The 14,079-nt window shown below is 36.2% G+C and overlaps 1 protein-coding gene across 3 annotated transcripts in view; it reads left to right on the plus strand.

Moving 5' to 3' along the window:
- The window catches only part of TBC1D9 (TBC1 domain family member 9), a 48,696-nt gene that overhangs the window by 20,515 nt on the left and 14,102 nt on the right, over positions 1–14,079 (plus strand). For all 3 annotated transcript variants that reach the window (XM_014065273.2, XM_087724361.1, XM_014065274.2), the window contains exons 3-10: positions 1,920–2,038; positions 2,856–3,084; positions 4,003–4,264; positions 4,556–4,763; positions 6,318–6,524; positions 9,158–9,328; positions 9,990–10,140; positions 12,014–12,228. In XM_014065273.2, the coding sequence (XP_013920748.2) occupies positions 1,920–2,038; positions 2,856–3,084; positions 4,003–4,264; positions 4,556–4,763; positions 6,318–6,524; positions 9,158–9,328; positions 9,990–10,140; positions 12,014–12,228 (1,562 nt within the window). The remainder of the gene's footprint in view (positions 1–1,919; positions 2,039–2,855; positions 3,085–4,002; positions 4,265–4,555; positions 4,764–6,317; positions 6,525–9,157; positions 9,329–9,989; positions 10,141–12,013; positions 12,229–14,079) is intronic.

Raw genomic sequence — 14,079 nt, forward strand, 5'->3', positions numbered from 1 at the left:
TTTCTGGGTAAGTATCATTAGGAAGAATAGAGAAAAGGAGTAAGTAATAGTAAGCCAAAAAATGGAAGCCATGAAGTAAGAAAAATAGAATAGAATAACAGAGTTAGAAGGGACCCTGGAGGTCTTCTAATCCAACCCCCTGCTCAAGCAGGAGACCCTATACCATGTCAAACAAATATCTGTCCAATCTCTTCTTAAAAACCTCCAGTGATGGAGCACCCATAATTTCTGAAGGCAAAAGTTGTCCCACTGGTTACTTATTCTCACTGTCAGGAAATTTCTCCCTAGTTCTACATCGGCACTCTCCTTAATTAGTTTCCATCCATTGTTTCTTGTCCTGCCTTCTCTTTCTTTGGAGAATAGGTCTTTTTTGTGGCAGCCCCTCAAATATTGGAACACTTCTATTATGTCATCCCTAGTCCTTCTTTTCACCACACTAGACAAACCTAATTTCTGCAACCATTTTTCATATGTTTAGCCTCCAGCCTCCTAATTGTCTTTGTTATTCTTCTATGCTTTTTCCAGAGTCTCGACATCTTTTTTATAATATGGTGACCAGAATCTATAGTTTATGCCACCATCAGTCTATATCTGTCTCCACATCTTTCTGTCCTTACAAACAATACTTTCTCCAGTTAGAATATCATTGCCATCAGCACAAGAAAGCCTTTTACATTTATAAATAAATACCTGAAGTATAGATGCAGGTATCACATACCTTTTCTTACATCATGTTCAGTACTGAACCACACAGCGTGTATTCCATTGCTTCTTGTGTTTGCTTTCCTTCCATCATTATAGTTTTTGTCCACTTACCCAACCAACCTTCACTTTCATATTTTTGTAAAACCTTCCTTGTAAAGCATATTCAATTTATTGTATCCTTTCTTTCAGTCCATAAACATAAAATAAAGTTTATCATATTTATGCATTCCTCAGTGATCTAGGATGACCAATATTCTGCAAATTCAGCAGTTAGTTAATTCAGGAGGGCTCAAAAGTAATAAACCTGTTTCTTCAGTGAAAACCCTATTTCATTTAGGGTGTAAATGGAAACAGAGAACCAGATGTTTCTGAAGAAAGAGCAGATTTGTCTTCTTGTGATTCAACTTTAGCCCCTTTGGTCACAGTCAGGCCTCCATAACTTTCAGACACGGATTACAATTTCTATGGCATCTCCAGTCCTGCCTACGGTTGGACATTGTACAGCTGGATATCATCCGCAGATTGATGATACCTCATTCTGAACTACTGGGTGACGTTTCCAGTTGTTTCATGTAGATGCTAAAATGTAGGACTGAGAAAAATGAATCCTTCAGATTCATCCACTGAGCTAATTACCACCATTCATACCTATAACATCATTTCCCTTACCGTTAGTTTCACTTACACACAATGTACCTATTTTTATTTATTATGTAAATTCATTTGTAAATTCATGCTCCTTACCACTTACATTCCAAGTCACAATTTTCATATGTCTTAGTCATCACTGTTTCGTTGATAGAAGCTGATGATAATAGAATCTTGCAAGTCTGTTTTTGACGTTCTTCCTCTTTGTTCAGTGAATTATGGAGGTGCCTGCCTGAGCCATGCCATATATTATCAAGGATCTCCAACCTTGGCAACTTTAAGACTTGTGGGCTTCAACTCTCAGAATTCCTCAGCCAACTTTATCAAGCAAGGCATGGATCCTTGGTTTTTAGTTTAATCAAAAACTGGCTTCTTTAAAATGAGAAGTGAACCTCAGTGAGATGAGAAGGAAAAAAGAAGACGATGACTTTTCCAGGCCAGTGCTACATCAGAAGGCAGCATTTAAAACTGTTTGATAATCATTAATAATAATTGTACTAAAACTTTTTGTGCATGTGTTCTTCATAATGGAATAATTTTACAAATACCTCCTGTCCCTTCCTTAGGTTGCTCAAGAAAAGAAATAACTGAGCATTGGGAATGGCTTGAACAGAATTTACTACAAACGCTTTCTATCTTTGAAAATGAAAATGATATAAACACTTTTGTCAGAGGAAAAATACAGGTATTGTATATTTTGCTCTGTTTAACATATATGTGACTAGGAAAAGCTAGTATATAATTGTACTTTATATCTGATTTTCTTGTGTGTGCATTTCTAAAAAATATGATTCTAATAAACAGTATAATACTGTTTGCACGATCAGAGTAATCATCAATGCCAGTATTAAATGATATCCATAGGAAGAGGTTCAAACTGGTATTTGAAACACATGCCAGTTCCACCACAATTTCTAAAATGTTGATGGAGTCATACTGTCACATTCGCTCACACATACATCCACACATAACTTATAGAGTTTGACTGTCATTTTTCAAAAGCAGATTTGCCATGCAGTTTGGCTGTTTTTATATAGAAGAATGAATCCAGTCTTGTTTAGCAGAGCCTAACAAGTTATGAGAAACACGTGGATTTGTAATTTTTCATCCAAAAAATTTTTATGTGAAGGATTAATAATGTGAGGCTCTTGAGCTGGATGGCACTCACATGCCTATGAATAGCATTAGCTTACCTCCAGAATATTTTTAATAGTGACCATAACAAACACCTTGCATCGTTGTTATATCTTATCAAGCTATTCTATTTTTGTAGACAATCTCATAAAGCTGCGGCATTTGTTTATTTGTTTCCTGAAACATAATATGAAATTGTGCAGTTATAATTATAATTATTTAAGATTTTTCTTGAATTCTTTTATTTCTAAATTAGTGAATCAGTATGTGTACATTATGATAGGGATCGTAATTTAAATACTAGAAGTGAAACGTAAAGGGTATAGTTGCTTTGAGAATTCCAAGAGGTTCTGTATGATCTACTTCAGGGTATCATCGCAGAGTACAACAAAATCAATGGTATTCGGGAAGATGATGACACGGCTAAATTTAAGGAAGCAACAGTGAAGTTCCATAAATTGTTTGGGATGCCAGAGGAGGAGAAACTTGTGAATTACTATTCCTGCAGTTATTGGAAAGGGAAAGTCCCACGTCAGGGCTGGATATATCTCAGCATTAACCATCTATGTTTCTATTCTTTTCTCATGGGTCGAGAAGGTAGGAATGAATGTCTTCTTATTGAATTATTAACAGGTTCATTTATACAAATGTATGGTATGTATGATTTAATGTTGTCCTTATTCTCATGTTCAGGAATTGGAGGTAAGAAAATAAATATTAGAATAACAAGCATAAGGAAAGGTGGTTTAATAAACTAGAAACTACACTGTGTTATTTTACTGAACATGTTCTTCAGTGATTAATATTACCATATACAATATATCATACAGAAGGAGCAGCATACAGTATATATAACATGCTGAAGCAAAAGAGTTAATTCATACTTAGCTTACAACATTATTTCCGAATGATTTTAGGTCAAAGTAACTGCACATAATTCATGGACATGCATGTATGAATCCTTTTTTATTCATGTTAACATTTTTAAGAAGCTTATAGCTTTGAATTTTGTCACTGATATTCTGTCACCAGGATAAATACCTGTATTTTCACCGCCTGAATTGATTTAGCTCTTTTTAAGACTAGTGGATCTTTATTTAAAATTTATACTGTATGAACTAATAAGTGCTTAAGTAATTTGATGTTTGTATCTTGGTTGTTTTTTTGTTAAGCTTTTTTGGTTTAGTGTACAATTATAAAATGATTTGATTCTCTAGGGATAGGTTTTTATCTGTAAAACAATCTAACTAGTCAGATAGTGTGGTAAATATATAGATTTATCAGACACTCATACAGATAGTAGACAAATCCTTTCAACAGTTAACTGCATAGTACCAGTGACTCAATCAGTTGAAAGTACTGGGACTAACATTTGAGCAAACTTTCAAAGGACTGTACCATAAATCTGTATTTAGTTACATATGCAAGTAGTTTATAAAATTTTTAGATGTTATCTTGAATTTGGAACTATTGAAATGTTACTGTTTCTGCTAAAGTCATATTTTTCTTTAATAGCTAAACTTGTCATCCGATGGGTAGATATCACCCAGCTTGAGAAGAATGCAACTCTGCTGTTACCTGATGTGATTAAAGTTAGCACAAGATCCAGTCAGCATTTCTTTTCTGTGTTTCTCAATATCAGTGAAACATTTAAACTAATGGAACAACTTGCTAACATAGCTATGAGGCAACTTTTGGACAATGAAGGCTTTGAGCAGGACAAGTCACTCCCCAGACTTAAGAAGAAATCTCCTAAAAAAGTATCTGCCTTAAAACGGTAGGATTTGGAATCAGTTGCTATAGTACAGCGCAAAGTAAGCAACTTGCCTGCTGGTTTATCATTATGTTTCAGTCCACTACCACTACTATAAAAAGTCTAATAAACATGTTAAAGCAATTTTATACGTTTGTTTTAAGCCCTGTTAATATAAATGTTACTTTATATATGTAAAATAGTTCCATAAACAATATACTTTGTTGTTTATTTTTAATGTAAAAGCAAGAACTATATGAGATATGTGCATGTAATTGGAATATTGCCATTGAAATCTGAAATGCTGTTTTTTAGGGATCTGGATGCCAGGGCAAAAAGTGAAAGGTACCGTGCTTTGTTCCGGCTTCCAAAGGATGAAAAACTAGATGGACATACAGATTGTACTCTGTGGACCCCATTTAATAAAATGCACATTTTGGGTCAAATGTTTGTGTCTACAAATTACATCTGTTTCAATAGCAAAGAAGAAAATCTCTGCAGCCTCATCATCCCACTTTGGGAGGTCAGTACAAAACATGCTGGTTTTATTATATTGTGATTACTATGAACATTCAAGATAGCTGATCAAGGCAGGGCCCCAGCCCATGAGCATGGCTTCATCAGTGATACCTGAAGGCTTGTTTGGAATCTTCTATGGCATTAGAATGTGGTGCTAGGCCCTAATCCAGCTGGTCTCTTCTCCCCTACTGGTCTGTTTTTGGCTTCGTAAAGCTTCTTGCTGCTTGTGTGCGTCTCTTATGGTGGATCTCTCAGGGCCTATCCAGTGGTGGGATTCAAATAATTTAACAACTGGTTCTCTGCCCTAATGATTCCTTCGAGCAGCCAGTTCACCAAACTGCTCAGAAAGTTACTAACTGGTTCTCCCGAAGTAGTGCGAACTGGCTGAATCCCACCATTGGGCCTACCCCATCTATGCGGTAGCCCATGCGCGATTAATGACTCACATGTTTGTTTAACAGTGTCATCAGAGAGAGCAGAGCGTGTGGGGTTTTAAGCAAGGCTGTCTCACTTAACAGTTGTCGCCACTTGCAACCATAATTGACAGGCTCTATTATGGTTGTAGGTCATATATTACTTGTATACACGGCTGCTCACTGTTCAGTCAGTAATCCATATATTGTTACCCCACTTATTACCACCATATGGCATCACCCAAGTGTCACAAATTTTAATTTTCTCTGTGATCAGGAAATTATAATTTACCATCAGCAAGGTCTAGCTTGGACCAACAAGTTGTCATATTTCTTGCAATAACTGTGACTCTTTTTTAAGAAGAATTTGAATACTGAATTCATGTTTATGGATTCATTTATAGACATATTATCAGGGGTGGGTTTCAGGCGGTTCGCGGCGGTCCCCGCGAACCGGTTGGTCGGCGAACCCGGAAGTAAGTAACTTCCGGGAACGCCGAAGGATCCACCCACCCGCCCACGTTTCTTACCCGGTTTTGACGAGTTCTGCGCTTCCACGCATGCGCAGAACGCATACAGCGCCTGCGCGATCCTCCAGGAGCAGCTGGAGCATCGCACAGGCGCTAGTACGCATGCGTGCACTGCGCGCGTGCACGAGGACGCCGCCGGCTCCATTCCAACCGAACCGGTTGGAACGAGGCGAGAAACCCACCCCTGCATATTATATATTATAGAAGGTCTCTGTATTTTAGACATACTATTTTATCAATAATTAGCAATTATGAATTATTAATATTTAAATTTAAAATACATCTAAAAACTACTAAATAATGCAAAATACAAAGTGTAAAATAGGATGACTATGGAGATGACAAAATATTACATATTTGGATTATTTAATCTTTCCTTATGCAATACTAAAACAAGTATGCTGAAAGTTTATAATGCTGCCTGGGTTTCTAGAATTAGCTTCTATAATCCCTGATCACTCATAACAACTTTATAGCTTTTTTCAGAATTTCAAAACTGCTATTATGCTGGTCTGTGACCAAATTAAAGATGCAGTTGATGGAGAACTACCTCTTCCAGTGTATCAATTTATTTAGACTTTATTTTGGTCCTTCTATTTCCATGTGTATCATTAGGTGACGATTGTTGAAAAGGCGGATAGCTCAAGCGTCTTACCTAGTCCATTATCAATCAGCACTAAAAACCGAATGACATTCCTCTTTGCCAATTTGAAAGACAGAGACTTTCTAGTGCAGAGAATTTCTGATTTCCTCCAGAAAACTACTTCCAAAATTTATTCTGAAAGAGAGATTTCTGGAAGTTACAACAGTTCAGATGATGAGGTGAGTAGATAGTCACTTTAAGTTTAAATTGATTATATAATTATTAACCCAGGTAAGATGGGTTAATCACTAAATCTTGATTTGCACTATTCCATTCTTTTGTTTTGTTCTAGGCCTTCGGGTTGATATTGTTTTCTGGTGATTGCCTATTTTCCCTCTGTTTCTAGTCCCTATTGTTTTCTTGGAAACATTTTTTGGAAATGTTTTATCATTGCCTTCTTCATAAGGCTGAGAGAGAGAGAGAGGTTGGGGGAGAGAGAGAAAGAGAGAGAGGTGGAGAGTCATTCAACTGGATGTTTTGTGACAAAAACAGGAATAGAACTCATGGTCTCCATGGGTTTTTACTTTGGTGTCTTTAATAACTACATCAAATTAGCTCTGTGTACTTGCCATAATGATTTACCATTTTTTATAAGTTAAGTTGGCTTTGTCTTAATATGAGCTAGTTAAATACTAAGGTACATAACTATAAATACCAAATCATAATATTTGGTTTTGCTTAAAGGATTTTAAATCGGTCTGTACATCCAATCCAATTTAGTAGAGAGTAGAGATTCTTTCATATTTAATCTCAGCCTTAGAACCATTATTCCATAGTACGTATTGCTTCTGTTTAAAAAGACTGTTTTAAGATTAAATCTAAAGAAAAAAACTCAAATTCATAAGCTATTACCTTGTCTGAATCCACAAAATGCCAACCGTTGAGTTTTGAATGTTTACCAGATTGCAAATAAAATGTAAGGCAGTAAAATTTCAAAGAAATACATTGGTCGAATGTGTATATAACATAATATTTCTAAAAGCTATTTTGTGTGCATTAAAAATGAATTTGAAACAGAATTAATCTTTAACGATTTAAAATGTTTGTGTTTTCTTAATTACCTGAATGATTTGTTTGGAGATGTCTGGCTCTTTCTGCATGAAGCTGATTTATCAGTAGCTGAAAGTTATAAATACTCTCTCAGTCAGGAAGCCATCAATAGCCCTCTGTTTCTGTGTCAACAGAACCATAAGCATCTGCCTAGCTTGTGATGCAGTGTTAAATAGAGTTCACAAAGCATGGTGGCAGATTAGAAGCTTTTTCATAAGTCTATTTTGAAGTGGAAAATGATCAGAGCACAAGGGTACTTAAAGCAGAGTTTTTACAATATGTAACAGGAGACCGTTTAATTCTGTTAGTCTTAAAATGTTCAAGCTTGTCATGGAAATGTCACACTAATAGTGTTTTCAATTTGGTGGCCTAAGTTGAACCATGATTCCTTTCCTCCAGTTGTCACTGATAACTATGTAGTTCACATATTTTGTTAGGGAACTATGAAGTAACTTGCTTGGTTAAAATCAATTCAGCACTGAATTCAAAGAAACCTGTGCTAGATGTCACTTCTAAATACTTTTGTAAGTCATTCATAGCAATTAGTGGCACACAGCATCTACAACATCACAGAATGTTATCTATTGACTTCCAAAATAATTTTAAAATATTTTAATGATATCTAATTGTTATGAGATGGAAAACTTACATTTCCAGCTTTCATCAAATTTTAGCTATGTATTTATTTTTAAATTTAAATATTTTGCTTAAAGGGAGAATGTGTGTTTCTTCAAGCTTTGTTTTAATGCCAGAACTTCAGTGCTGAAATCCTCTTTCTGCAGTTTATCTGATTCTCAGTGATTCTAAATGGATCCATATTTATAAACAATTACTGTGCAGATCTCTTAATTTGGATTAAAAGGTTCAGGCAGCTGATACAAAGGGTGGGGTGGGTGGGTGGGGATAGTCTTCCTGCTTTGGACTTCAAACACATTTGGCAAAAGTGCATTTTTTCTGCAGCAGTGCCTTTCATCCTCAGCTGTTTGAATTAGTAAAGCTCAGCACTAAAAGTGGGAGGAAGGAAGGAAGGACGGCTAGTGTGATAAAAGTATGAGTTAAACTTGTTTCCTATCTTAAAGCTTTTAAAACGTGGGCACTATTATCCTAGCAGAGGTCCAATATTGGTCCTTGTGTTTTGGTTCTGTCCATTCTTGAGCTCTCTATGAAATATGTGGGCTCCCCATAACCAGCCCTCCTCCCCAGTTTCTAATTACATGAACAGACTGAGGAAGTAGTAGCATTTATCCTTGAGAAGAGAAGCGCAATAAAGAATATGGTATCACTTTTAAAATATTTGACAGGCTTTCACAGAGGAAAGCTCAAAATCTTTTTTTTTATGCCAGAAAGCAAGACATGGAATCATGGATATAAGTTACAGGAATGCAGATTTAAATTGTGTTCCTGCGTTCAGACCAGAGGTGGTATTCAGCAGGTTATGACCAGTTCTGGAGAACCGGTAGCACAAATTTTGAGTAGTTCGGAGAACTGGTAAATACCACCTCTGACTGGCCCTGCCCCCATCTATTCTCTGCCTCCTGAGTCCCAGCTGATTTTGCAGTAATCTTCCCCTGGAGTGGGGAGGAAATGGAGATTTTACAGTATCCTTCCACTGCCACGCCCATCAACCCACAACCATGGAACCAGTAGTAACAATTTTTGAATGCCACCACTGATTCAGACAAATATTAGCTGTTTGTCAGGGCTACTTTAATTTGGAATCCTGTACCAAGCAGGGGTTAAAATGTTGTATGATTCCCTTCAGGTTTATTCAAGGGCAAGTAGTGTCCTTTCATCAAGCCCTCAGAGAAGCCTGAACTCTGAGGTGGATGGAGACCAGCACTTCAATTTGAATGGAAACAGTGTCCCAACTGTAACACAGGCCCTAATGACTATGTATCGTCGGCGTTCTCCAGAGGAATTCAACCCTAAATTAGTAGGCTGATTATTATTATTTTTTGCTCTTAGTTGTATTACAAAAATACTGTCCTTGTTCATTTTAAAATAGGTGAATGTAAATTATATCTACATTAATTTCTTGATTAGGATGGTGGGTGAAGCCAGTTTTGAAAAATATTTAACATCTTTATTAATTTAAACTTTGTAATATAATATCTGCCTATTTATTGCTTTGAAGAATTAAAACATAACTTACTATACATGTGAAAAAGAATAAGATATATCATTGACAAAATCTATTTCATTGTTCTCTGAATTATTTATGTGTTTTTTATGATGGCAAAAATGATGCTGTACAGTGATGGTGAAAGTATCTTTTGATTGAAAAAGATTATCACTAGTAATTGTTCCTGAGATTGTTTTCATCATCTGTATCCTCAGCTCGCATAGAGTTAATTAATTATGTGGCATCAAAAATGTTTTGTTTGATCAAATAAATATGCTTTTGAAATTAACACACCAAGAAAGCTTTATTGTAAGACTAATCAGATGTACCATCCCTAAATAAAATTAAGGAACATAATTAAATGGCAGGATGAGAAGAGTTATTTCATCATATTTGGACACAAGATTAATAAATTTTATTACACAGCATAGTTTCCTGTGTATTTTATGCTATCATATCTATTACTTTTAAGGCAAAAGAATTTTTGAAAGAAGAAGCTTGGAAAATGCATTTTGCTGAGTATGGCCAAGGTATCTGTATGTATCGTACAGAGAAAACAAGAGACCTTGCATTAAAAGGTATTCCTGAAAACATGAGAGGGGAACTCTGGTTGCTCTTGTCAGGTAGGTGTCAGTGGGTAACATACCTCTAGAAGATTTTTATCAGCAATAGGTTTACTTGCTTCTGGGGAATTCATCATGTACAAAGTAGGAGATCCAAATGTTGGCTGCAAGCAAATGGGAAGCAATAGTTGCATTGCTAAGCATTTTTATTCAGGAGAACATTTCTCTGATTTCATCAAAGCTAATTTGGTGATACGTGCTTCTTTCAAGAGGCAACTGGACTTTTTGGTTTTTTTTAAAGACATTTCGCTTCACATTCAACAAGCTTCTTCAGTTCTGACTGGATGATGGGGAATAGAAGGATTTATACTCCTTGCAGACATTTGCATTCTTTTAGTGACACGTTAAGGCCACCTAGAGGTTTATCTGTGTCATCAAGGTCACCTTACTGGTGCAAATAGGTGTGGAGGCTTCTTGGAAAGGACTGTGTTGTAGACTGGAGATAGATGATGCCATATCACTCCCCCTCTGTTGAGAGAGGGCTGTTCAATTTTGATATAGATGGCTTCTTTGACCCCTCTTTCAAACCAGTGGTCCTCTCTGTCCAAAATGTGGACTTTGCTGTCTTCAAAAGCTTCTTGGATAAGAAGCAAAATGTTTTCAAAGAAAAACAAGAAAGTCCAGTTGTCTCTTTTAAAAAAACACCTGTGGGACAACCATGACCTGGATGATTGAGAATCTCCACAGACAGATAATTTGGTGATATATCTTTTTAGAAATAAATAGAAATAGAGATACAGAATCTAAATAATTAATTACTTTAAAATCTTAAGTTCTCCCCTTCCCAAATTATGGAATGAATAGTGTAATTTAAGGCTCTGGATAAACTTTGTAGACTATCAAGAGAAAAGCACACCTCTTAATATGTGTTTACTTTGGCTGTTGAAATAGAGCTCCACTGTCATCTTTAAATGAATCCATATATACATATATGTGTGCACAATATGCACTCCCACATTAGTGTATTTGTGTGATATATTGGTTCATTTGGAATAAATATTGTCATCTAATAAACTTACCTTAGGAAAAGAAACAGATTAGCAAACCAAATATCTTGCAATAGTTGATCAAAATGTAGGATTTTAATTAAAAAATATCTTTTCATAAAGTTGGGTCCCCAAAAAACACTTTAGAAGGACCCAGAAGTTTGAATATATAACCTTTCTAAAAACTTTATATGGTTAGCATCCTTTCATAAGACACAGAGTGTTTCTGTTACATCTTTAAAATGTGGGGGTGGGGTGGATCAAACAATGAATTACAATATTCCTAAAAGTCAGCTAATCTCTTGAGCATGAGAATGGTCTGTGCAGTTAATTGGTGTTTTTAAATTACATTATAAAGTATTATAAAATGCAAAATACAAATGTAGATAAAAGAACAGTGAGAGGGAAGGGAAAGGGGAAAGAGAAGTGAGGAAAGATAGGGAAAAGAAAAGAAAAAGAAGCATTGTCTTCTGACTCTCTGTTGCAGTAGAATAGGGCATTAACATCAAATCACTGCCTTTTGTTTTTCCATAATAATATGAACAAGTCATTTCTATAAAGATCTAGCAATCTAATCTATAAAACCCAAAGTCCAAGTTCCATTCTTTTCCATATTAAGCACAAAATTCAGAAACAGTTTCCATGTGGAAACAAAAGTACTTGATCTGTGCGGTTAATTTGATTCTTAGCCTACATCTATAATCTCTCTATATCTGTGTGTGTGTGTGTGTATGTGTGTGTGTGCATGTATGTGTGTGTGTGTGTTTTTATATATATATATATATATATATATATATATATATATATATATATATATATATATATATATATATATATATATATATATATATATATATATATGTCAATATACTCGTTTGCATTTGTAGGAGCAATTAATGAAATGGTTACCCACGCTGGCTATTATGAAGACTTGGTGGAGAAATCTATGGGGAAATACAATCTTGCAACAGAAGAGATTGAGCGGGATTTGCATCGCTCTCTTCCGGAGCATCCAGCCTTCCAGAATGAGATGGGTATTGCAGCACTGCGGCGAGTCCTAACTGCATATGCATTTAGAAATCCAAACATAGGATACTGCCAGGTATCATAAAATAGATTCTTTCACCCACTAATGCTTTTCTTGTTTAGTTCAGAGTTTCTCAACCTTGGCAACTTTAAGATGGGTGGACGTCAACTCCCAGAATTCCCCAGCCAGCATTTTTTCTCAGCAGAGTTCCCAGGTGATGCCATTGTTCATTGTGAGAGGTCTTGTGCACCAAGGTTCAGTCAACCAGGCCCAGTTCTTGCTAGGACACCTGCTGGGGTTGGGCAGTGGTGAACTGATAAGCTGCCACTGCCAGGCTACTCGACTTCTTGGATAATTTTCTGTGCCTTATCTGGTGTCCCTGGTCATGTTGGGCAGGCCTTTAGCTCTCACAAACTATGGTTTTAGGCTACAGAAAATAACTTAGAGGGCTGCATGTTTCAGTCCCCTGGGCTATAGGAATGGTTAGACAGTACATATCAGTTATATACCATATTTTTTTGGAGTATAATATGCAACAAGATTTTGAAGAGGCAAATTCTCACTCTCCAGACCTCCCAAAAATCGCCCATTTCTTTTTTAAAAAAAGGACAGGAATAGCCTTTAAGAGGCTTGTAGAGTGCTCCTGGGGGAGGGGGGCAAAAATGAGCAGAAGACAGCCCATTTTTCATGAAAACAGGCCCGTTTTTTGTCAAATAAAGGCATACATAGCCTTTAGGAGGCTTATAGAGTGCTCCTGGGGGCTGGGGGAGCAAAATTGCGTTAAAAATGGCCTGTTTTTCACTCATTTCTGCCCTCCCCAGCCCCCAGGAGCACTCTGGAAGCCCCCTAAAGGCTATGCATGGCCATTTTTGTGAGGGAGGCAGGGTTTTGGGAGTCAAAAATGCAGCATTCAGTGTATAAGACCCACCCAGATTTTCAGCCTCTTTTTTGAGGGAAAAAGGTGCGTCATATACTCTGAAAAATACGGTAATAAAATTCTGGGTAGTCTTGTGATCCAGGTAACAGATGTTTTAAAATAGAAATTATATCTATTGGAAGAATTTGGGGAGCAACTGTGGGTCACCTTATTCAGCAGATCTGAAATATTTCCGTTATAGAACATTTTAAAATGTTAAGGCTGCCTTAACTCTAACATATATTTTCTTGGACATATATGGGCATTGTTTGAGCCCCCAAAATGTTCATCTTCTCTAAAGGGCAGATGGCAGATAGGAAGAGCTGTTCACACTGAATTAAGTGTTTTTTCCCCTTTTGGACCCCAACATTGCATATGACTTGTATCTTCCTGTCTAGTGGAGGAAGCTCTTGTTCGGGATTCCAGTCAGCCATGTATTCCTGGAAGGATCTTGTAATCTTTATTATCTGCTCTCCTTTCTTATTTTCTTTTCTGACCAATACCTAATATTCTGTTACTACTGAATATACTTTATCTCCATGAGGCAGTTTCTGGGAGTTATCATTTTTATTATTTTATTTTATTTTTTATTTTATATTATATTTTTATTTTATTTATTTCATTATTTTATTTTATTTTTACTCTGGTTCCCTTGAACCAGAGCCTGCTGATACTATCATCCCATTTCTCCGCTGCCTGTTTAGATGAATGGCCCTCAATACTTGAAAGTTGTCCTGTTAGAAAGATTAACATTGGAATAATTGAGTGCTTTATAACTGGCACTAAGAAAATAAAAACTGTGGAGTCCATAGTGCTCTCTGAGCTTGATTGTTTGTTTGCAGACACTAGATAACATCAGCAAATCAATAAGATATTTATCCTAATCATGTTTTATCACCCCCCTCTAGCTTTTTAAAACTTCCTTCCTGTGATTTTCCTGTGAGAATGAATGTTGGAGACTCTTGTTTTAAGTCTCATGGGAAGTATTTTTGCAATCTTAAGTCATAGCA

This window comes from Thamnophis sirtalis, unplaced genomic scaffold (genome assembly GCF_051295495.1).
Source record: "Thamnophis sirtalis isolate CommonGarterSnake01/CBP01778 unplaced genomic scaffold, rThaSir2_p1.2 scaffold_10, whole genome shotgun sequence".
In the NCBI taxonomy this organism is placed as follows: domain Eukaryota; kingdom Metazoa; phylum Chordata; class Lepidosauria; order Squamata; family Natricidae; genus Thamnophis; species Thamnophis sirtalis.